The 23,355-nt window shown below is 44.4% G+C and overlaps 2 protein-coding genes across 17 annotated transcripts in view; one reads left to right on the plus strand and one right to left on the minus strand.

The window, feature by feature from the left end:
- LOC106581943 (peripheral plasma membrane protein CASK) overlaps positions 1-23,355 on the plus strand; it is a 212,035-nt gene that overhangs the window by 109,470 nt on the left and 79,210 nt on the right. The window lies entirely within an intron of this gene.
- LOC106581946 (probable G-protein coupled receptor 82) lies at positions 11,844-18,312 on the minus strand. Its single transcript, XM_014164496.2, has 3 exons — positions 18,036-18,312; positions 12,874-13,219; positions 11,844-12,728 (listed from the first exon to the last, which is right to left on the minus strand). The coding sequence occupies exons 1-3, from the start codon at positions 18,122-18,124 to the stop codon at positions 12,015-12,017; spliced, it is 1,149 nt and encodes a 382-aa protein (XP_014019971.1). The 5' UTR covers positions 18,125-18,312; the 3' UTR covers positions 11,844-12,014.

A 23,355-nucleotide genomic window follows, 5' to 3' on the forward strand; every position in this document is an offset into this window, starting at 1 on the left:
GGGTATGAATACTTTATGAAAGCATTGTATCTCTTGCAATCAACCAGTAGCTACGTCTGCTTTCCGTGTGCACTCCAGGCTACAGAGAGAAATAGTAACAGCGTATTTTTTGTAGGCACAAACTCCGCCATGGTTCGTTGGACAAAGTCTATAGAGAAATGAATGCCGTTTCTGAATAAACGGCGAAATAAGGTCTATGGTAAACACAGGCTTAGGAGATCTTATATGTTTTGTTCTACGAGATAATCTTCACCAGCTAACGTAATTGTGAAGCATTTATGTAATTAAAAAAAAGCACAAAAAGGCTCATGTTAATTAACTGATATTATCTCATAGAACAAAACGTATTAGGTCTCCTAAGCCTGTGTTAACCTCAGACCTGATTTTCAGCGTTTATCCCAAAACTCTATACTTTCCACAATCATTTTCATCGGGATGGCTGAACAAACCAGAAGTAACTCATTTCCGGGTTTTAGGACTACAAGCTGGCAAGCTCTATTTGTTGTAGAGTAATGCAGAAACAAGCCATATGCATTGTTCCATGGCAAGCACTGTATATTTCCCTTCAAATACTGCATACTCGCTATGTCCACTGAACTGAATAGTTTATTGTCGAAGCTGTATTTTGTCTCTGGTTTGTGTTCTTTGTGTGTGTGGTGTTATCTCCTAACAAAGACCAAACACACGCACACACATAACAAAGCCTTCACCTCGCTATGTGTGGTGTCAGCACTGTGGGCAGTGTGCCACTGAGGCATAGACTATACAGGTAATTACTGGATCAGCAATACAGTGGTAGGCAAAAGAGCTCTGTTGATACACACACACTCACACAAGCAACCACATGCTCTCATTCTCACACACAAGCACCACACACACAATTATTTGCAAGAGCTGGGCATGAAATACATAACAAAACTGAACTCTACTTCAAACTGTAGCAACAGAGAGAAGTGAATGTTTGCTGCTTCCGAAAGTCATGTTCTTTCTGTTCACTAGGCTGTAAGAGGGGCCAGTGGGACTAATGGCAGCCTGTGTGTTTGTCCTGTCTACACTCTGATAAACAACCAGACAGTGAATTGAAGAGAGATGGGTCTTATCTGTAACGGCTGATAGCTCAATATGGAGGAAATGTCACATTCTCCATATGAATGGAGAGAAGAAAGAGACCGTGAGAGGGATGGAGGGACGAAAGAGAACGAGGGAGGGACGAAAGAGAATGAGGGCGGGACGAAAGAGAATGAGGGAGGGACGAAAGCGAATGAGGGAGGGACGAAAGAGAATGAGGGAGGGACGAAAGAGAATGAGGGAGGGACGAAAGAGAATGAGGGAGGGACGAAAGAGAATGAGGGAGGGACGAAAGAGAATGAGGGAGGGACGAAAGAGAATGAGGGAGGGACGAAAGAGAATGAGGGAGGGACGAAAGAGAATGAGGGAGGGACGAAAGAGAATGAGGGAGGGACGAAAGAGAATGAGGGAGGGACGAAAGAGAATGAGGGAGGGACGAAAGAGAACGAGGGAGGGACGAAAGCGGCAGCACTAGCAGAGTGATCTTAATAGGCTTTTCCTTTTCCTACTGTATACATTAGCTGGTACAGTGAGATTGACCCTCTCAGGTCTATGTGTGTTAGTGGCCACAGAAGCTTCTTCTTAATAGTATGATTCATGTTGTTTATGACTGAGTGGAATGGGGTGTGTCTACTGATAACTATCATGTAATGGGAACCAAGGTTCCTGGCGTTTGGATATAGACAATCCAGCTCTGAAAATGGGCAACAGTCACTGTAGTGTTGCACACTAGGGCTGGGCGATATGGCCAACATATCATATCATGTTATTTTTCACATTTTTGACAGTATTTGACGGTATTTTATGTTTTTGATTAATTAAAGTTGTACATTTGCTTTATGAGTAGTGTGTGACCCTAGGGTGGTATCACATATATTATAAATTATTTCAATGGGTCTTTCTCCATTCTGATTGGTTTATACTGTTCAATTCAACTTCAACCTAAAATCATTTCCTGCATTTCCATCAGTTTCTGCATTTCCTGCACTCATTTGAGATAATTTCCACACTGCCATGATATGGGCAAAAATACTAGGACTTATTTTTAACCAAATGTGGCAATTGCGATTTAGATCAAAACACTTGGGTGAACTTTTGGAATCATGGCAATATAATGTTTATTCTAATTCTCTAGTTAATAGTGGGCACTTTGAATAGAGTGTTGTTTGACATGACAATGAATGAAAATGCCATGGACGAGTTATTGTGACAGGGTAAGAACCAAAGTGATGTTCAGTGTTTCCTAGGGGTGCTCCTGCACATTGGCTACCTGGACTATCTGCATTGTGTCCCGCCACCCACCACCCGCCAACCCCTCTTTTACGCTACTCTCTGTTCATCATATATGCAGTCACTTTAACCATACCCACATGTACATACTACCTCAATCAGCCTGACTAACCGGTGTCCTTATGTAGCCTCGCTACTTTTATAGCCTCACTACTGTATATAGCCTGTCTTTTTACTGTTGTTTTATTTCTTTATCTACCTATTGTTCACCTAATACCTTTTTTGCACTATTGGTTAAGGGCTTGTAAGTAAGCATTTCACTGTAAGGTCTACACCTGTCGTATTCGGCGCACGTGACTAATAAACTTTGATTTGATTAGCTAGCTACGTTTGCTCTGACTCAGTACTTTTATTAGCTAGTTAGCTAGCTAGCTACACAATGCTGTGTTGGTTACCTTAGCTAGCCAGCTAACTAGCGATTAGCATTAGTGGCTACCACGATTTAGCTTAACTTGCTAAGAAAATACAAACTAGCTGTTTGCAGATGTAAGAAACAAACTAATATTGTAATTATAGAATGCTTGTGGATTTAAAGTGGAAACAACATCGTTGTCATCAACATTATTACATGTGCTGCATTGACCATGCAGACTGAACGAAAGTATCACGTGGTCAAGCAACAACAAATACGCTCCTTGAGTGACAGGGGTGGGACTAGGTCTGTGTGGAAAGCGGAATGGAGAGAGAGAGAGAGTGGCGAGAGATGACTCAAGTAGCAGAGTAAACTATAAAAATGGACGTTACACACGGCGTATCTTCTTTAACAAACCAAACACTGTTATAGAAGGTAAAGTAAAAACCCAAACCTGTCCATGCATCAATACCGGTATATAGTAAAATACGGTATACCGCCCAGCCCTAGTGCACACACACATTTTCTTTCTCTCTCTCTCTCCCTCTCCCCCTCCCTCCATCCCCCGGACCACTGGCATAGTTAATGAGTGTGAGCCATGGTAGAGATATTGTGAATTACAGCACTAATCTGCTATAAACAGCCAGGATAAATCAGGTTTAAAGTGGAGCCAAAATAAATGCCTTTGATTAAAATGCTGTGTTGGTTACCTTAATTGAGCTTAATATGTGTGAAAGTGCATATGCTTGACTGAAGGACACTTTTCTATTTAAAAAAAAATCACATGCTTGTGTGCATACACACTCACGCGTGCAACCGTACACATATTGTAAGTAGCTCTGGATATACAGTAGAAGTGTCTGCTGAATGAATAAAATATTAAATGTAAATGTGGTAGTCACTCTTTTAAGCATAAACTCAGAGACATGATTATTGTTGTTTGAAAGGTAGCACTTTGACTATTATATTCAGACAAGGAAATACAAACAGTTTGCACTCTGCATAAAGAGAAAAGGTTAAAGATTGAAGGTAGAAGTCTCCTGTTGAAGCTAGTGTAGGTTAGCAATAATTGCTGCCTCTGGGCAATACCAGTGATGCTTTCTTCCTCCCTTCCTCTCATCCTCTCTCTCGATCTCTCTGTGTGTGTGTGTGTGTGTGTGTGTGTGTGTGTGTGTGTGTGTGTGTGTGTGTGTGTGTGTGTGTGTGTGTGTGTGCGTACATACAGTGGAGTGTGGCAGATTCTCTCGCCTGTCTGCCCTTGTCTAGTCCTCCCGGGGGACAGCCATTTGCAAGACCCACACTTCACAGAACAATACACACACACACATCCTGCAGGATTAAACACACACCACTTTACACCTATAAGATTTATAATATACATTTATACATATGTATTACACAAGCACACCACATAATGTATAAGTCACGCCTGCTCCTGCTCCCCCTCCCTGGCGCTCGAGGGCGCCAGCCTACCCGTCATCATACGCACCTGTTACCATCAGTACGCGCAGCTGCACTCATTAGACTCATATGGACTCCCTCACTTTGTCGATTGCCCCTGCATATACGTCTGCTCCTCTGTGTTGTTCCCTGTAGTGGCATTGTTTGTCGTGTTCATGTCCAGACGCTGTCCCTGTTCCGCTGCATGTCCGTCTGTATTAAACGGTTCACTCCCTGTACCTGCTTCTCATCTCCTGCGTTGGGCCTTACAGTATCAGTTACACATTTATTCTCCCTCATAAATATACAAGGTGCTCTTTGAATAAAGTAGGAAAGAAAAAACAGCAGCACATGATGAATACATTGGACTCACTTCTCCTGAAGTGATGAAGGTGGTCAATGTAAGAAGCCTTTACAGAGCACTGCCCAGACTCCAGTTCCCCCTGGGTGACTCTTTCCATGGCCCCTGACCCTTATGACACAGTCACCTCCAACCTCACACAATCAGGATTGACTCTGGTTGTGGCCTGCATGGTAGGCCTGCCTGATGATTGTTTGCTGGGCTTCTGTGGGCGGGTCTTGTCCAACAGGAAATACATTTACGAGTCGGTGGAACTCCGCAGCGCAGCGAGACAAAGCAGGAAGTTCTTGACCTGAAACAAAAATCAACATACTGTTACGATGTTTGACGGCTTCAAACTTTCCTTCATGTATACCAATGACTGATGATAACTTAACTCCACAAAACATGATTTTCTTCTGGAAGTGCTCTTGAACCGAAAAAAAATTGACATATTGCCTATAGTTATCAAATAGTCTATTGAAAATGCTGCATAGTGCACCTTTCATTTAAAGGATGAAAGATGATGGCAGAGAGGGGGTGGCAGGGCCCCCTGGTGGTGGTGGTGGTGGTGGTGGCTGGGTCAACTTTGTGCTGGTGCTGGACCATAGAGATAAAGATGAACTTGTGATGAGGCAGCAGGCACACTATCAGAACCAACTGAGAGGAGGAAGGAGAAAAGGGTTTAGATGAGAGGTAAAAACCCTGGATAAAACAAGTTATAAACTGAACAACTACATGAATTGAAGTCTACTTCATTCGTAAAAATGAAAACCAAAACAGACAGAAAGCAGAACTCCCACCTGGATCACTACAATGTTCCGGAACACTTTTCCCAGCAGCCTCTGGGAGTCATTGACGATGGTGCACCGCCGCAACCTCCATATGCTTGGCCACGTACAAAGTCAGCTCCAACAGGAAACACACAAAGAAGATCACGATGGCCGCTACAATCGTCCCTATCGACAGGCTGCCCCGCACCTCCACCGCCACACTGTAACATATTCCCCTCCCCTCCTCCTCTCCCTCCATCCTCGCCCCCTCCCCCCACCTCTGTCTCTCTCACTAAATAGTAAACTGCAACGGGTACTCTGGCCAGCACCACCACCCGGCGCACACGGCCTTGGTGAAGCCCACTCTCCTCAGTCTGGTGAAGAAGGCGTGGGGAAGCAGGGTCGGCGCAGGTGCTGGGGCTGGGGCAGGTGCTGGGGCGGTTGGCATGGGTGTGCTAGATGAGGGTGGTGAAGCGGGTGAGCAGCACCCAGGTCAGGATTAAGACGCTGACGTAGATATTGATATTCTGGACAAGTGTGACCCCGGGGAGGACTAGGCAGACCAGACTCTGGGAAGGAATTGACGAGGGATCTTTTGGCTCTTTTTTTCTTTAAATACATTTTAAGATTATTATTTTCGTATCTTGTCACATATATGACCAATCCCCTTTTGATGAGATGAGAAAAATATGAATCAATCCAAATGTCAGTAAAAGATGGATGTACCTGTGAGCAGTAGGTGGCCAGGAAGGGGGTGGTGAGGGAGACGAGTAAGTTGGACAGGCCTAGGTGGGACAGGTAGAGTGGGTTGAAGTCTGGGTCAGGATACACCTCAGGAACACCCAGTGAGAGAGAGCATTGCCCAGGAGACCTGTGAGGAAGAGGAGGGCGTAGAGGGAGGGGAGGACAAAGCTTGGGAGGGGAGAACGAAGTGTGAAGCGGGAGGAGGGGGAAATGGAGGTGGAAAAGAGGTAGGAGGTGTTAGACACAGATGGGAAGGGTTGGGATGTGTTCGCCATCGATCTGTGAGACTAACAGAGACTGGAAGTATTATATATGAATGTTGCACCAGAGATAGAAAAGATAACCAATATGACTATAAACACAGTGCCACTTCTTGTATCATTAAGATAATAGATTGCTGCGGGGACTTTCTTCCATTCAGCCATAAGCATTAATGAGGTCAGGCACAGACGTTGGGCGATTATGCCTGGTTCGCAGTCGGCGTTCCAATTCATCCCAAAGGTGTTCGATGGGGTTTAGGTCAGGGCTCTGTGTAGGCCAGTCAAGTTCTTCCAAACGATTTCGACAAACCTTTTCTGTACAGACCTCGCTTTGTGCACGGGGCATCGTCATGCTGAAACAGGAAAGGGCCTTCCCCAAATTGTTGCCACCAAGTTGGAAGCACAGAATGGTCTAGAATGTAATTTTATGCTGTAGCGTTAAGATTTCCCTTCCCTGGAATTAAGGGGCCTAGCTCAAACCATGAAAAACAGCCCCAGACAATTGTTCCTCCTCCACCAAAGTTTACAGTTGGCACTATTCATTCGGGCAGGTAGCGTTTTTCTGGCATCCGCCAAACCCAGATTTGTCCATCGGACTGCCAGATGGTGAAGCGTAATTCATCACTGTATAGATTGATGAGGGATTTTTTACATTTTTTTATCCATTTTAGAATAAAGCTGTAACGTAACAAATGTAGAAAAGGGAAGGGGTCTGAATACTTTCCAAATGCACTGTATTTCACATTTTGTTGTGTTAGCCTGAATTCAAAATATAAATACATTTTGTTTTCTCTCCCCCATCTACACACAATACCCCATACTGACAAAGTGAAAACATGTTTTTAGAAATTTTTGCAAATTTATAGTATTCACACCCCTGAGTCAATACTTTGTAGAAGCACCTTTGGCGGTGATTACAGCTGTGAGTGTTTTTGAGTAAGTCTCTAAGAGCTTTGCACACCTGGATTGTACAATATTTGCCCATTATTCTTTTTAAAGTTCTTTAAGCTATATCAAGTTGATTGTTCATCATTTTTAGACAACCATTTTCAGGTCTCGCCATAGATTTTCAAGCCGATTTAAGTCAAAACTGTAACTAGGCCACTCAGCTGACACAATCACATTCAGTATCGTCTTGGTAAGCAACTCGTGTAAATTTGGCCTTGTGTTTTAGATTATTTTCCTGCTGAAAGGTGAATTCATCTCCCAGTGTCACGTGGAAAGCAGACTGAAACAAGTTTTCCTCTAGGATTATGCCTGTGCTTAGCTCTGTTCTGTTTCTTTTTTTATCCTGAAAAACACCCCACTCCGTAACGATTACAAGCATACCCATAACATGGTGCAGCCACCACCATGCTTGAAAATATGAAGCTGTACTCCATGATATGTTGGATTTGCCCCAAACATAATGCTTTGTAATCATGACATAGTTCATTTATTTGCCAATTTTTTGGCAGTTTTACTTTAGTGCTTTATTGCAAACAGGACGCATGTTTTGGAATATTTTTATACTGTACAGGCTTTCTTCTGTCATTTAGGTTAGTATTGTGGAGTAAATACACTGTTGTTGATCCATCCTCAATTTTCTCCTATCACAGCCATTAAACTCTGTAACTGTTTTAAAGTCACCATTGGCCTGATGGTGAAATCCCTGAGTGATTTCCTTCCTCTCTGGCAACTGAGTTAGGAACTACGCCTGTAAAGTGTAATTAATAACTTCACCATATTCAATATCTGCTTTCTTTATTTTAATAATCTACCCACAGGTGCCATTCTTTGCGAGGTATTGGGAAATCTCCCTGGTCTTTGTGGTTGCATCTGTGTTTGAAATTCACTGCTTGACTAAGGGGCCTTAATTGTATAATTGTGTCGGGTACAGAGATGAGGTAGTCATTCAAAAATCATGTTAACCACTATTATTGCACACAGAGTGAGTCCATGCATGGGGTATTGTGTGTAGGCCAGTGACACACAATCTCAATTTAGTCCATTTAAAATTGAGGCTGTGACATTACAAAATGTGGAAAAATGTCAAGTGGTGTGAGTACTTTCTGAAGGCACTGTAGTTGTATGATATGTTGGTATGAAATGAGGAAGGTGTATGTGTAGCATCTATTTTCCTGTTTGTCGCTTTTGCGTTTGTGATATTGACTGTGATTCTATGGTGTACAGTTGAGGAGGGGAAGTGTGTGAGAAAGTGTAGAGTGCGAGTTGGTGTGTTTGAGTTTGTGACTGAGTGTGTCTGACGCTGTTTGCATGCGTGATTTGTGGGAGTTATTTTCAGTTGTCTGGGTGAGAGGTGGTGAGAGGAAGACCACAGGGAACCGAGTTACAGGCCGAGGGCTCATCCACTGACGTCTGCTGAGAAACACTCATGTAGCTGAAGAGAAAATATAGCCAAATAATGCATGTTGTTGTTGTGTTGAAAATGTATTTATTGTTAAAAGATTAGTGTTACATTCTAATATGTTTTTGTGATGTGACAGCTATTATCAGCTGTGCTTGTGCTATATATCGGTCAGAGGCAGTACTCCCAGCCAGCACATAACGTTCTGAGAACCATATGTTTCTTAGAGCTTGATGAGAGTGTGGTTGTCCTATGGTTATTTTGCATACAAACATCATACAACTTTCTGGGAATGGTGCAGGATAGTTGCTTGTGGTGGTGGTTTTAGCATGTAAATCTTGATTGGGCAGACTTCCCCAATTTCTTTAGATGCATGCCAGCAAAGCCACAACACAACACTAAACAAAACATGAATTGCACTATAACGGACCATGCTTGTATGCGGCTTTATTAGCTCAATTATTATAATTTTTTACAATGTTTGCAAAATGATGTGTGACACGTATTAATGGCAAAATAACACACAGAACAGGCAAACATCTTTAAATAGTAATAATTACATCTAGTGAGTTTAGAAAGTATTCAGACCCCTTGACTTTTTCCACATTTTGTTACGTGACAGCCTTATTCTAAAAGGGATTAAATAGTTTTTTCCCTCCATCACACAATATCCCATACTGGCAAAGCAAAAACAGGTTTCTATAAATGTCTGCAAAAAAAATTACGAAGTATTACGACCCTTTACTCAGTACTTTGTTGAAACACCTGTGGCAGCGGTTACAGCCTTGAGTTGGGTATGACACTACAAGCTTGGCACACCTGTATTTGGGGAGTTTCACCCATTCTTCTCCGCAGAGCCTCTCAAGCTCTGTCAGGTTGGATGGGGAGCATCGCTGCACAGCTATTTTCAGGTCTCTCAAGAGATGTTCAATCAGTTTCAAGTCCGGGCTCTGGCTGGGCCACTCAAGGACATTCAGAGACTTGTCCCAAAGCCACTCCTTCGTTGTCTTGGCTGTGTGCTTAGGGTCATGGTCCTGTTGGAAGGTGAACCTTCATCCCAGTCTGAGGTCCTGAGTGCTCTAGAGCAGTTTTTCATCAAGGATCTTTCTGTACTTTGCCCCGTTCATCTTTCCCTCGATCCTGACTATTCTCCCAGTCCCTGCCGCTGAAAAACATCCCCACATCATGATGCTGCCACCACCATGCTTCACCATAGGGATGGTGCCAGGTTTCCTCCAGGCGTGACGTTTGGCATTCAGGCCAAAGAGTTCAATCTTGGTTTCATCAGATCAGAGAATCTTGTAGAAAATACTGTTAACTCCAAGCAGGCTGTCATGTGCCTTTTAATGAGGAATGGCTTCTGTCTGGCCACTCTACCATAAAGGCCTGATTGGTGGAGTGCTGCAGAGATGGGTTGTCCTTCTGAAAGGTTCTCCCATCTCCACAGAGGAACTCTGGAGCTCTGTCAGAGTGACCATTGGGTTCTTGTCACCTCCCTGCCAAGGCCATTCTCCCACGATTGCTCAGTTTGGCCGGGTGGCCAGTTCTAGGAAGAGTCTTGGTGGTTCCAAACTTCTTCCATTTAAAGATGATGGAGGTCACGGTGTTCTTGGTGACCTTCAATGCTGAATAATTTTTAAGTGGCTAGACTGTAAACTCTCCAGACTCATATCAAACATCTCTAATCCAAAATCAAATCTAGAATCGGCTTTCTATTTCGCAACAAAGCCCCCTTCACTCACGCCGCCAAACTTACCCTAGTAAAACTGACTAACCTACCGATCCTCGACTTCGGCGATGTCATCTACAAAATAGCTTCCAATACTCTACTTAGCAAACTGGATGCAGTCTATCACGGTGCCATCCGTTTTGTTACCAAAGCGCCTTATACCACCCACCACTGTGACCTGTATGCTCTAGTCGGCTGGCCGTCGCTACATTTTCGTCGCCAGACTCACTGGCTCCAGGTCATGTACAAGTCTATGCTAGGTAAAGCTCCGCCTTATCTCAGCTCACTGGTCATGATAACAACACCCACCCATAGCACGCGCTCCAGCAGGTATATCTCACTGGTCATCCCCAAAGCCAACACCTCCTTTGGCTGCCTTTCCTTCCAGTCCTCTGCTGCCAGTGACTGGAACGAATTGCAAAAATCACTGAAGCTGGAGATTTACATTTCCCTCACTAACTTTAAACATCAGCTATCTGAGCAGCTAACCGATCGCTGTACATAGTCCATCTGTATATAGCCCACCCAATCTACCTACCTCATCCCCATATTGTTTTTATTTACTTTGCTGCTCTTTTGCACACCAGTATCACTACTTACACACCATCATCTGCTCATCATCATCTGCTCATCTATCACTCCAGTGTTAATCTGCTGAATTGTAATTACTTTGCTACTATGGCCTATTTATTGCCTTACCTCCTCATGCCATTTGCACACACTGTATATAGACTTTCTTTTTCCCCCTATTGTGTTATTGACTGTACGCTCGTTTATTCCATGTAACTCTGTGTTGTTGTTTCTGTCGCACTGCTTTGCTTTATCTTGGCCAGGTCGCAGTTGTAAATGAGAACTTGTTCTCAACTAGCCTACCTGGTTAAATAAAGGTGAAATAAAAAAATAAAAAATAAGTACCCTTCCGCTGATCTGTGTCTCAACACAATCCTGTCTCGGAGCTCTATGGACAATTCCTTCAACTTCATGGCTTGGTTTTTGCTCTGACATGCACTGTCAACTGTGGGACCTTATAGAGACAAGTATGTGCCTTTCCAAATCATGTCCAATCAATTGATTTTAACACAGGTGGACTCCAATGAAGTTGTAGAAACATCTCAAGGATGATCAATGGAAACAGGATGCATCTGAGCTCAATTTTGAGTCTCATGGCAAAGGGTCTGAATGTAAATAAGGTATTCATTTTATTTTATATAAATTAGCAAAAAAAATCTGTTTTTGCTTTGTCATTGTGGGGTATTGAGTGTAGATTGATGAGGGAAAACATTTTATTTCATACATTTTTGAATAAGGCTGTAACGTAATAAAATAAGTCAAGGGGTCTGAATACTTTCCGAATGCACTGTGTATATATACAGCACCAGTCAAAAGTTTGGACACACCTACTCATTCCAGGGTTTTCCTTTATTTTTACTATTTTCTACATTGTAGAACAATACTGAAGACATCAAAACTATGAAATAACACATATAGAATTATGTAGTAACCAAAAAAGTGTTAAACAAATCCAAATATATTTTTGATTTTTCAAAGTAGCCACCCTATGCCTTGATGACAGCTTTGCACACTCTTGGCATTCTCTCAACCAGCTAGGCCTCTTACAGTTGCCCACAGCAGTGAGTGAGTGGGTGGGTGGGTGGGTTCGGTCTGTATCTTTTACTGTAGTCTTCTGCAGCAGGTCAAGTGGCGCAAGGCCAGATGGAGTAAGGGATGTACAATGCAGCTCAGAGCTGCTATGGTTATGGTTGCGTTTGTCACCTTCCACTGTGTTCTGAACTTCTCACAGTCTCCCCCATGTGGTGAGAGCAGGGTCACTGCACGCTGGACATGGTAGGGCAGGAAACATGCCACAAACACCACAACCACAGCTAGGATCTTCCTTCGTACTCTCAGACTACCACTCTTCACCCCCTGCCTCTCTCCTGCCCCTGAATGCACCTCCAAGTCTACACCCTGTATGTTCTCCCCCCTGCCCTCCCTCTCCCCTAAACTCACCCCACACCCCTCTTCCACCCGACAACTCACCCTCCTATCCCCTGCGGTCATCCCCGTACTCACCCCCCTGGTGTTTGTGTTCTTGGACCCCCTGACCTTCTGCAGATGCAACACTAATCCCCCATAGCTGACCAGAATAAAGGTGAGAATCACAAAAAACAGGGCCACCCCCAGGCAGTGTTGGTTGTTTAACACTTCTCTGTGGTGATTCTCCAACACGTCAAAGCAGCGGTCTCCTCTTCCTTTTCCTCGTCCAAACTGAAGTACCATACTGGCACTCACCACCGTTACCACAGTTACCCAGGTGACGAGGCAGAGTACCCAGCATCCTCTGGGCCTAGTGAAGGGCACGAGGAGAGCAGGGCAAGGCCGCACCTACAACCAGGGAAAGATTTGAGAGCAAAATCGAGTGGTTAATTGAGAAACGTATTATTAAAAAATGTATTTTAAAAATGAAAAACAACCTCATTCAAAATCAATCAATTTAGGTTTGAAGACTTGTTGTTGTAGGCATCCATACCACGGTGGCGTAGCGCGTCACACTGGTCCAGAGAAGCAGCATCATGTTACAGTAGAGGTTGACGTAGAAGACTGTTATCCCGGTTAGCATGGCGGCTTGACACGCCTTGTCCTCTCCAGACCAGATGTGACCCCTCCGGTAGTATACCACCCGGAACAGGAAGCTGGTGCACAGCAAGAGGTCAGAGGTCACCATGTTGAGGGTCAGGATGACGGTAGGGGTCCTCCCCAAACTCCTGAATTCACGCAGGGTCAGGCCGTTGGCTAGGAAACCCAGGAGTGACAGGACCAGGTAGAGCCAGGGTTTAACTTGTGTGTCGAAGGGGTCAGGGTGTAGCCAACACTGTCTGGAAGAGGAGAGAGAGGAAGGGAGGAGGATTTGGGAGAGAGGAGAGAAGGAGTTGGAGGGAGAGGGAGAGGAGAGAGAAGGGAATGAGCGACGTGAGATGGGGGCATAAACAGTAATGATAACTTTGTGTGTGTGCTTATGGGTTCTTACATCACATTTTCTACGACATGAAGCCACAAAAACATACAAACGAAAGCCAGTTAGAGTTCCAATTAATTTCTCTAGTTATTATGAAGATCTGGTGAAAACACCCAGGATAGGTTTCTTTGGAATTAACATTAATTTAATAATATCAAGGAATAAAGGAAGCAGATATACAGTAACCTTTATTTAACTAGGCAAGTCAGTGCATACAATGCAATATCAGACTAGATAACTTCCACATGGGGAACTTAATCTTGTTATTAACAAACAACCACACAAACAAAACAAACACACATTGCATAATTTAATTGCCTACCTTAGGCACGCACAAATGTCCCCTCAGATGTGTCCTGTTTTTAAAATGTTCAGGTGTTAAATTAATTACTAAACTTCATTTTTTAATAATTGTTCATAAAAAGATCTGTCAGCTGTATTTTGCAGAGGAGGCACACTGACTGGACCAAGCAAAGAGCACAAGTAACTGGAATAAGTAGTTTCATAAATGCGTCAAGTGCAGCGTCTGGTTGCTCCTCATTACACACCACAGACCAGCAAATATTCTTTACATCATCAACATATGAATCACTACAAAACTTCAGGTATGACCTCTTATACACTACATTAGGCCCAGCCTTTGGAACTTTGGTTTTCCAAGATATGGCTATTATATTGTGATCACTACATCCTATGGATTTGGATACTGCTTTAAAGCAAATATCTGCAGTGTTAGTAAAAATGTGATCAATACATGTTTCTGATTTAATTCCTGTGCTGTTTGTAACTACCCTGGTAGGTTGACTGACAACCTGATCCAGGTTGCAGGCACTGGTTACAGTTTGAAGTGTTTTCCTGAGTGGGCAGCTTGATGATAGCCAGTCAATATTTAAATCACCCAGAAAATATACTTCTCTGTTGATATCACATACATTATCAAGCATTTCACACACATTATCCAGATACTGACTGTTAGCACTTGGTGGTCTATAGCGGCTTCCCAGAAGAATGGGCTTTAGGTGAGGCAGATGAACCTGTAGCCATATTACTTCAACAGTATTTAACATTAGATCGTCTCTAAGCTTTACAGGAATGTGGTTCTGAATATAGACCGCAACACCGCCTCCGTTGGCATTTCTGTCTTTTCGGTAGATGTTATAACCATGTATTGCTACCACTGTATCAAAGGTATTATCAAAGTGAGTTTCAGAGATAGTCAGAATATGAATATGTTACAAGCAAGTTGACTTCATGGACCTTGTTTCTTAGGCTACATATGTTAATATGGGCTATTTTTTAGCACCTTTCTGGGTTGCTTGATTGTTTTTAATGCTTTACTGGGAAGCTTATCAGAGGTAGACTTACACATGTTATTTACATTGGAGCTGATAGTGCAGGGTGAGCTGCATAAAGTGGTCTTCCTACTATTGCACACCGCCTCAGTGCTAACAGTGTAGCTCTGGTTTATAGGCTCATGATTACTGCTTACAATAGCTGGAGGATAAACAGATGTATTCGGTGCAATTAGGGGTACATAAATGAAATGACTTACATTGTGTTTGCCAATGCCCCTAAGATCATGTACATTTGATGCAGCATTATGATGACTCATTGTCACAATGGTAGGGATTAACTGAGCTGGTCTTGGATCATTTACCAGTCATTGTTTCAACGCAGCCTTGAAATGCGTGGACAGAGTCCAGGAACCAAGACGATTTGGATGGACTCCGTCATTCCTGTAGAGTATCTTCTGTTTTCAGAAGTTGTCAAAGTTATCAATAAAAGTGACTCCAGCAGAGCTACTGTGGTCTTTTAGCCAAATGTGTAATGCCAGTAGTCTGCTGAATCTTTCACACCCGCGGCCCAACAATGGTACCGGACCTGAAATTATGGGCCGTTTTTTGGGAGTCTTTTAATGCTAAAATCAGTTCTTTAAAATCCATTTTTAAATGTTCCGAGCTAGCCCTCCTGATGTCGTTTGACCCCACATGGACTACGACAGTGTCAGCTCCCGGCATCTGTGGTAGAACAGTCGGAAGCAGCCTTGTTATGTCCTGTACTCGTGCTCCTGGGTAGCACAGGGTTTTTGCCTTGGGGACCGAGATGTTTCTCACCATAGAGCTGCCTATGATGACAGCTGGTGATGTTGAATGGGCCAGTCTCTCAGGCAGCCGAGCTCCGAGGATCTGAACCCGAGGAAGAAGCTACCGGAGAGGGAGACAGAGCCGAGGATGAAGACACAGGTACCTCCGGATCCGATCTTGATTGGGAAGCCACCACAGACGAAGGCGCCGGAACCTCTGGACCCAGGGCGGCAAAGCTGTTTCTGGTCTGTGTCAGTTCCGGGCTCAACATCTCCACGGAGACCCCCTTTGCCAGAGGACGCCTTCTTCGACTTCCACGGCGAGTGACGTACCTTCATGGCTGATTGGTTGGGTCGAGATCAGCTCCGTTCTCCAGGGAAGGGGGAGACCCCTTCGGGGATGGAACCCTGCCTAGCACCGGCCAGTCGACACGGTGGTGAAACTTCCACCAGACCAAAGCGGCATCCAGCTACTGGGGTGGAAGAAAAATAAAAAGTAGGTGGGCGTGGGTTCCCCAGTAGCTTGTGTAGGTTTGCTACTTGCTTGCTAAGAGTAGGTACTTCACTCCTGTAGTCCTCCGCAAGCAGTTGCTACATTAAAAGTCAACGCGGTCCACATTGTCTCGGAACAAAGCAAAGTAAACGCAGCTCCTGCAACGTTGGGAACGTTCAATAGCGGCCTCCATTTGAGACGCCGAGCCAGCTAGGCTAGCTGGGCTTCCGCGTCTCTCCCCCTATACAGAATCTGGTAGGATCCCGGGACAGATAGTAGCGCTCACAGCAATTTAGCCCAACAGAGCCTCAGGATTCAAAATAAAAGTATATGAAAACACTGCCAGCTTTTAAACCGAGGTCTTTAGTTCAGGTTTCAGCGTTCAACAGCAAACATACGTCGCGCTCTGTCAGATGATTGTTACTGCTGTTGAACAGGTTCCCAACCTCAACTACAGTATCTTTGCTGGCAAGGTTGATAGACTTTAGAAAATACAAAAATTGCTTTAATTATTGGGTTATGATACTATATACCAGTTGTACTAAACTCCTAAGGCATAACAGTTCTTAAAGAACCAATGTGCATCCTACATTCAAATGACAAATGAACAGGTTAAAAGGTATGCTTAGATAACATATGCAGAAAAATGTACATATTTATTTACATAGAATTAGGCATAATGATTATGGCTCTAGGTTGCAGGAAAAGCATGTTTCAGGTGCATGACACCTTGGTACCATAGGCAGGGCAAGCTAAACTTTAAATTGAATTGCCAAAATGATATAGCCTAATTAGCCTACTCCTGTCTATACAGAAATAATTACAATTATTAAAATAGGCTACAAAAGCATGATTTGGCCACAGAGAATCATTAGCTTCTTTTAAATTAAAAAAACAATTGGTTACAGTCAGAAGGCAGCGCTCGCAATTTGGGCAGCACGCGCAGCAAATACCAAATACATGATTGTTAAGTTAGTGAAAAGTAGAGGCCGGCCAGGAATATCACAATATTTCAAAATACAATTGCGGGAAAACATAGTTTGAAAATCAAATGGTTATTGCTGTAAAGAGAAGACAATTGCACCAGCGGAGAACATCGGTAATATCCCGGTTGAGTGCGCACTGCGCATATTCACTCTTTATCATTGATTGGTTAGTGCCAGTTAAGTAAGTTTTTGTCCAATAATTTCCTTCTCTAGTTTAGATGGACGTCATATTCTATTTGTGTCTCCCCTTCTCGTAGGCCTATTATATGGACAACGTTTTGTTTTATTGATATGTTTGTAATTGTCAGCGGAGTTGGCTACCCAGTCATTCGTCGTATAAAGAAAATGTCTGCTAATGTCTCCGGTCATATAAAGTGTAGTAGAATTTCATGAAATGTGTTTTTAAAATGCCACATTTTTCCTGTGCAAAGAAAGAAGAAACATATCTGGTATAGCCTATACTAGCCTAGGCCTACTCTACTCTACACGTGCTCAGCTATGTATTGAAATGTATTTTTTTGCGAACAGTGTTTGAGTTATATTATTAGGGTGGGTATAATTTGTGCACCGTTCCAACAGGAATCTGTTCCAAAAACGTAAAGTACAAGGTTGCCAACAAACAACGCATACAAAATTGCCTGATCAATTCACCTAGCTAACTAGCTGCCGAATAGGCATCAACCCACCACGTAGCTTATTCTTAATGTTTGTCAATAGGCTAACAGAGTGAAGACCGTCATTTTTCGGAATAAACGTGGTGAGTGACACATTTTATGATATAGCCCACTCCCTAACTGGTATCTTATTCTGCCGCTATACAACTTTGTATGCGTTGTTGTTGGCAACCTTGTTATTTACGAAGTTTCTACAACAGATTCCTGTTGGAACGTTCCACAAATTATACCGACCCCTATTATTAGCCTAAATTATGACTATCCAATTTACTCATCATATTACAAATAGTAGGCGATCTTGCATAAGTCTGAAAATGCGATGATGCATGGAAAGCTTTATTATAAAGGTGTATGGTGAAAATGAAGTTCCCCAAACGTGACACTCATGCGCCTGCTATGCCTGGTACCTACTGTAGATGTGTTGAATATAGAAATCTTACCTTTCTGGATTGTTGCTGGTTACATTGAGCCAGCGAACAGATGCGTTGACGAAAGACATTTGTTGTATATCATCTGTTGTTATATTCATCTTTCACTTTTGTCTACCTCTCTGGCTGTGCACCTCTCTTCCTGTTACGACTTCTCTACCTCACTCAGGGTCGCTTTCTCTCTCTCACGCATCCTGTGTTGATAATAATAATTTATTGCATTTATATAGTGCCTTTCCAGATGCTCAAAGCTCTGTAAGTGGAGGAAAATCACCTCATCCACCACCAATGTGCACCCACTACACTCCAAAAAATGCTGGGTTAAAAAGCAACCCAGTGCTGGGTAAATAGTGGACAGTACACATTTTGGGTTATTTTTGACCCAGCAGTTGGGTTATTGAGCTATGACCAGATGGACAGTACTTCTGTTGCATGTATTAGAAATACATGTTTTAATTACTTCTAATGTATTTTGTAACAAGATCATCTCAAAAGCCGTAATTTATATTTTCAAAATGCAAAATACTTTTCTATACCATTTCTTTATAGTGGTTCACAATTTTGTGGCCCCCTTTCACTACATTGGTATCAAAAGTCTGATGGCACTATGGTGTGATAAGTGTCTGTAAAAATGAACAATTGCAAAGCGTGTGGAGTTTCATTCTAATGAGCTCCACCGTGAAACAAGGCCAATGACAATACTAGTGTTAGCGCAAGGATTAGAAGTCTATGGGTATCTACTAGCATGCTAGCAGATACCCATAGACTTCCAGTAATTGCGCTAACACTAGTTAGCATTGGCTCGTGAAACTACCTCTATCTTCCTTCATACTGGATACAGAGACATAAAACATATCCACAAGTACATCTGACTCTGGGAAGTAGATAAAGGGCCTAATTGCCAAAATCCAGAAGTATTGCTACTGCTACTGCGCTATTCAGCACTTTGGTTCAGTGTCTACTTATTGTATTCTCATTCTATGATGTAACAGGTCGTGTGTGTCAATGTGCAGGTCTTTGTCTGTTTGCGTGCATGCATTGGTTGACCACCTTACAAGCTGAATGCTCACCCACTGACTTCTGCTGAGAAACACTCATATAGCTGAAGAGAAAATAAAGCATATTGTTGTGTTGAAAATGTATTTATTGGTAGATCAGTGTTACGTTTGTGCGATGTGACCGCTATTATCAGCTGTTTGTGGGCTATATCGGTGAGAAGCAGTACTGAATGCAGAGGGAGAATTTGTGGTCCACAGCCTCTTACAGTTGCCCACAGTGGTGTGTGTCTATGCATGCATCTCTTATTGTAGTCTTCTGCAGCAGGATAGGTGGCGCAGGGCCAGATGGAGTAAGGGATGTACAACGCAGCTCAGCGCTGCTATGGTTATGGTTGCGTTTGTCACCTTCCACTGTGTTCTGAACTTCTCACAGTCTCCCCCATGTGGTGAGAGCAGGGTCACTGCACGCTGGACATGGTAGGGCACGTAACATGCCACAAACACCACAACCACAGCTAGGATCTTCCTTCGTACTCTCAGACTACCACTCTTCACCCCCTGCCTCTCTCCTGCCCCTGAATGCACCCCCAAGTCTACACCCTGTATGTTCTCCCCCCTGCCCTCCCTCTCCCCTAAACACACCCCTCTTCCCCCCCGAAACTCACCCCCACCATCACCGGTGTGTTTGTTCCTGGCCCCCCTGACACTCTGTAGATGCAACACTAGTTCCCCATAGCTGACCAGAATAAAGGTGAGAATCATGAAAAACAGCACCACCCCCAGCCAGTGTTGGTTGTTGAACTCTTCTCTGTGGTGATTCTCCAACATGTCAAAGCAGCTGTCTCCTCCTCTTTCGATCTGAAGTACCACACTGGCACTCACCACCGTTGCCACAGTTACCCACGTGACGAGGCAGAGTACCCAGCATCATCTGGGCCTGGTGAGGGGAGTAAGGAGGGCGGGGCGAGGCCGCACCTATAACCAGGGAAAAATTTGAGGGCAAAATTGAGTGGTTGAGTAATTTATAAATTAAAAAAATGTATTTTAAAACAAGAGGTCAATTAAAATAACCTCATTCAAAATCAATCAATTTAGGTTTGAAGACTTGTTGTTGTAGGCATCCATACCACGGTGGCGTAGCGCGTCACACTGGTCCAGAGAAGCAGCATCATGTTAGCATGGCGGCCTGACACGCCTTGTCCTCTCCAGACCAGATGTGACCCCTCCGGTAGTATACCACCCGGAACAGGAAGCTGGTGCACAGCAAGAGGTCAGAGGTCACCATGTTGAGGGTCAGGATGACGGTAGGGGTCCTCCCCGAACTTCTGAATTCACGCAGGGTCAGGCCGTTGGCTAGGAAACCCAGGAGTGACAGGACCAGGTAGAGCCAGGGTTTAACTTGTGTGTCGAAGGGGTCAGGGTGTAGCCAACACTGTCTGGAAGAGGAGAGAGAGGAAGGGAGGAGGAGGATTTGAGAGAGAGGAGAGGAGGAGGATGGAGTTGGAGGGAGGGGAGAGAGTAGGGAGGTAGATGAGCAAAAAGTGCGTGCGTGTGTGTGTGTGCGTGCTCATGCTTGTATGAGTTCTCACATCACATTTTTATCTGACATGACGCCACAAACGCCTACAAACGAGTTAAAATAAATTTCTCCACTTATTAAGATCTGGTGAAAACACCCAGGATAGGTTTCTTTGGAATTATCATTCATTTAGTAATATCGAGGAATTAAGGTAGCAGATGTACAGTAAACAATGCATCCAGTACAATATCACACTGCATGTAGATAACTTCCACATGGGGAACTCTGTATTTTTATGAACCAAAAAATATATATATATATATATATTCTCACGTTTCATAGATTTGTAAGATCACACAGAAATATCAGCATCAAAAGTATCATAGCTCAAAAACTATTGATGGCAGGATTATTTTGTCACTGGTCTGCACAAAATACTCCATAATGTCAAATGAATTAAAAATGAAAAGCCTTGAGTCAATAAGTATTCAACCCCTTTGTTATAACAAGTGACATAATACATTGCATGGACTCACTCTGTGTGCAATGTGTTTAACATGATTTTTGAATGACTACCTTATCTCTGTACCCCACACATACTGTCACGTGTGCTCCCTCTCCGGTCTCTAGGTCACCTGTCTGCTCGTCATGGCGCACACTTGTCACCATTGTTACGTGTAATTGCGCATTATGACACACACCATCACCTCCTTGATTACCTGTTCGTCAGGATTCTGGCGACCGGTCTGCTCCGGATCTCCAGGATCGTCCCTGTGGTTGGCATCCTGTGGCTGGAGCCAAACGCGCCGGGGAGGGGGTACTGTCACGTATGCTCTCTCTCTGACGCTCTAGGTCGCCATGCTTCCGCGCCTCAGCTGGATTGTCAGGTTTCCCTGATCCCCGGGATCGTCATTTTGGTCTGCGTCCTGCGGCTGGAGCCGTGCGTCGGGGAGGGGCTACTGTCACGTGTGCTCCCCCCCCCCCCCCAAAGGTGCGGACTCTGGCCGCAAAACCTGAAACCAAGTGGGAGGGTTTGGGGGGGTGACTAGTGTCAGTGGCGGGTCGTAGCCCCCCCCCCCCCAGACCCGACCATGGCGCCGGGCTGAATGACATGCCTAGACTGGGCATCGCGCAGAGGAAGGCTCTGGCCCTGGAGCTGGGCTGGTCGCCGTGCCTGGACTGGACACCGGTGCAGAGGAGGGCTCCTGCCATGGAGCTGGACTGGACACCGGCGCAGAGGAAGGCTCCTGCCATGGAGCTGGACTGGACGCCGTGCCTGGACTGGGCACCGGCGCAGAAGAAGGCGCCGGCCATGGAGCGGGACTGGACACCGTGCCTGGACTGGGCACTGGCGCAGAGGAAGGCTCCTGCCCTTCGTGTTGTTTAATGTTGTAGGGACTCCTGAGAAAACCAGCAAACCAGGCTGTCATCTTGTGAAACAGTGGATGTAAAGAATCAAACTAGCTAAAGCATTTGCTGCAAATTGAATGTACAATTGTGTAAGCTTGCCTTGCAATGCAGCTGAAGTAACATAGCTAGCTAACTATTTGCTTGCTTATTGTGTAGTGGAGGATAAAAATAACTGAATGCATATGGACGCTAGCTTCCCACCTGGCTAACATCCTGTGAAATTGCAGAGCGCCAAATTCAAAAACAGAAATACTCATAACAATTCATTAAACATACAAGTGTTATATCGGTTTAAAGATGAACTTCTTGTTAATCCAACCACCTGTGTTTGTGGACGTACCGGACTGGGAACACGCACTTCAGGGCGAGTGCGAGGAGGAGACACAGGACGTACCGGACTGAGGAGGCGCACTGGAGGCCAGAAGCGTGGATCCGGCCCAGGTTGCACCAGACTGCTAACCGGATCCTCTGGTCGGATGTTGAGCAGAACACACTTGCACAACAACTCTCTCACCTCTCTCTCCCCCAACTTCTCCATTGCCTCCCTGACAGTCTCTGGCTCTTCCTGCGGCTCAGCCGCCAACTCCATGTTCCCCCCCAAAAAAATAATCTTGGGGTTTCTGTGGCCGTGGTCTGACGACACGCTCCTCCAGAGTTTGCCATTCAGGCTCTGGCACTCTCCTCGGCTCGACCGGCCACCCCTTTTGCCCCCCCCCCCAAAAAAAATCTTGGGGTTGTCCTTGGGCTTTCTGTGGCCGCGAACCCTGGCGTTCGTCGCTGTCCTCTCTTATTACCTTCCGTCTGCCGCCAAGGAAGGGTTTCGCATCCACCCATCACTTTTTCCCATGTCCAAAACTCCTTTACCTGGTGAACACGCTGCTTGGTCCTGGTTTGGTGGGATATTCTGTCACGTTCTTCAAAAGGACAGGACCGAAGCGCAGCGTGCGTATAGTTCCACATATTTTATTTCAAATTGAAACTTTAAGCAAAAGCAAATAAATAAACGAACAACGAATCGTGACTGCGTGGTGCACAAACACAAAACAATATCCCACAAACACAGGTGGGAAAAATAGCTACTTAAATATGATCCCCAATTAGAGGCAACGATTACCAGCTGCCTCTAATTGGGAACCAAACCAAAACACCAACATAGAAATTTGAAACTAGAACACCCCCTCCTCGTCATGCCCTAACCTACTACACCATAGATGAAACAAGGGCTCTCTATGGTCAGGGCGTGACAAAAACACACTCCCTGAACTTGCTTCCCGACTCTCAGCGCACTCGTTACACATACAATTATCTGTAAGGTCCCTCAGTCAAACAGTGAATTTCAAACCAATTCAACCACAAAGACCGAGGAGGTTTTCCAGTGCCTCGTAAAGAAGGGCAGCTATTGGTA

Source organism: Salmo salar, chromosome ssa21 (assembly GCF_905237065.1).
Source record: "Salmo salar chromosome ssa21, Ssal_v3.1, whole genome shotgun sequence".
Lineage (NCBI taxonomy): Eukaryota > Metazoa > Chordata > Actinopteri > Salmoniformes > Salmonidae > Salmo > Salmo salar.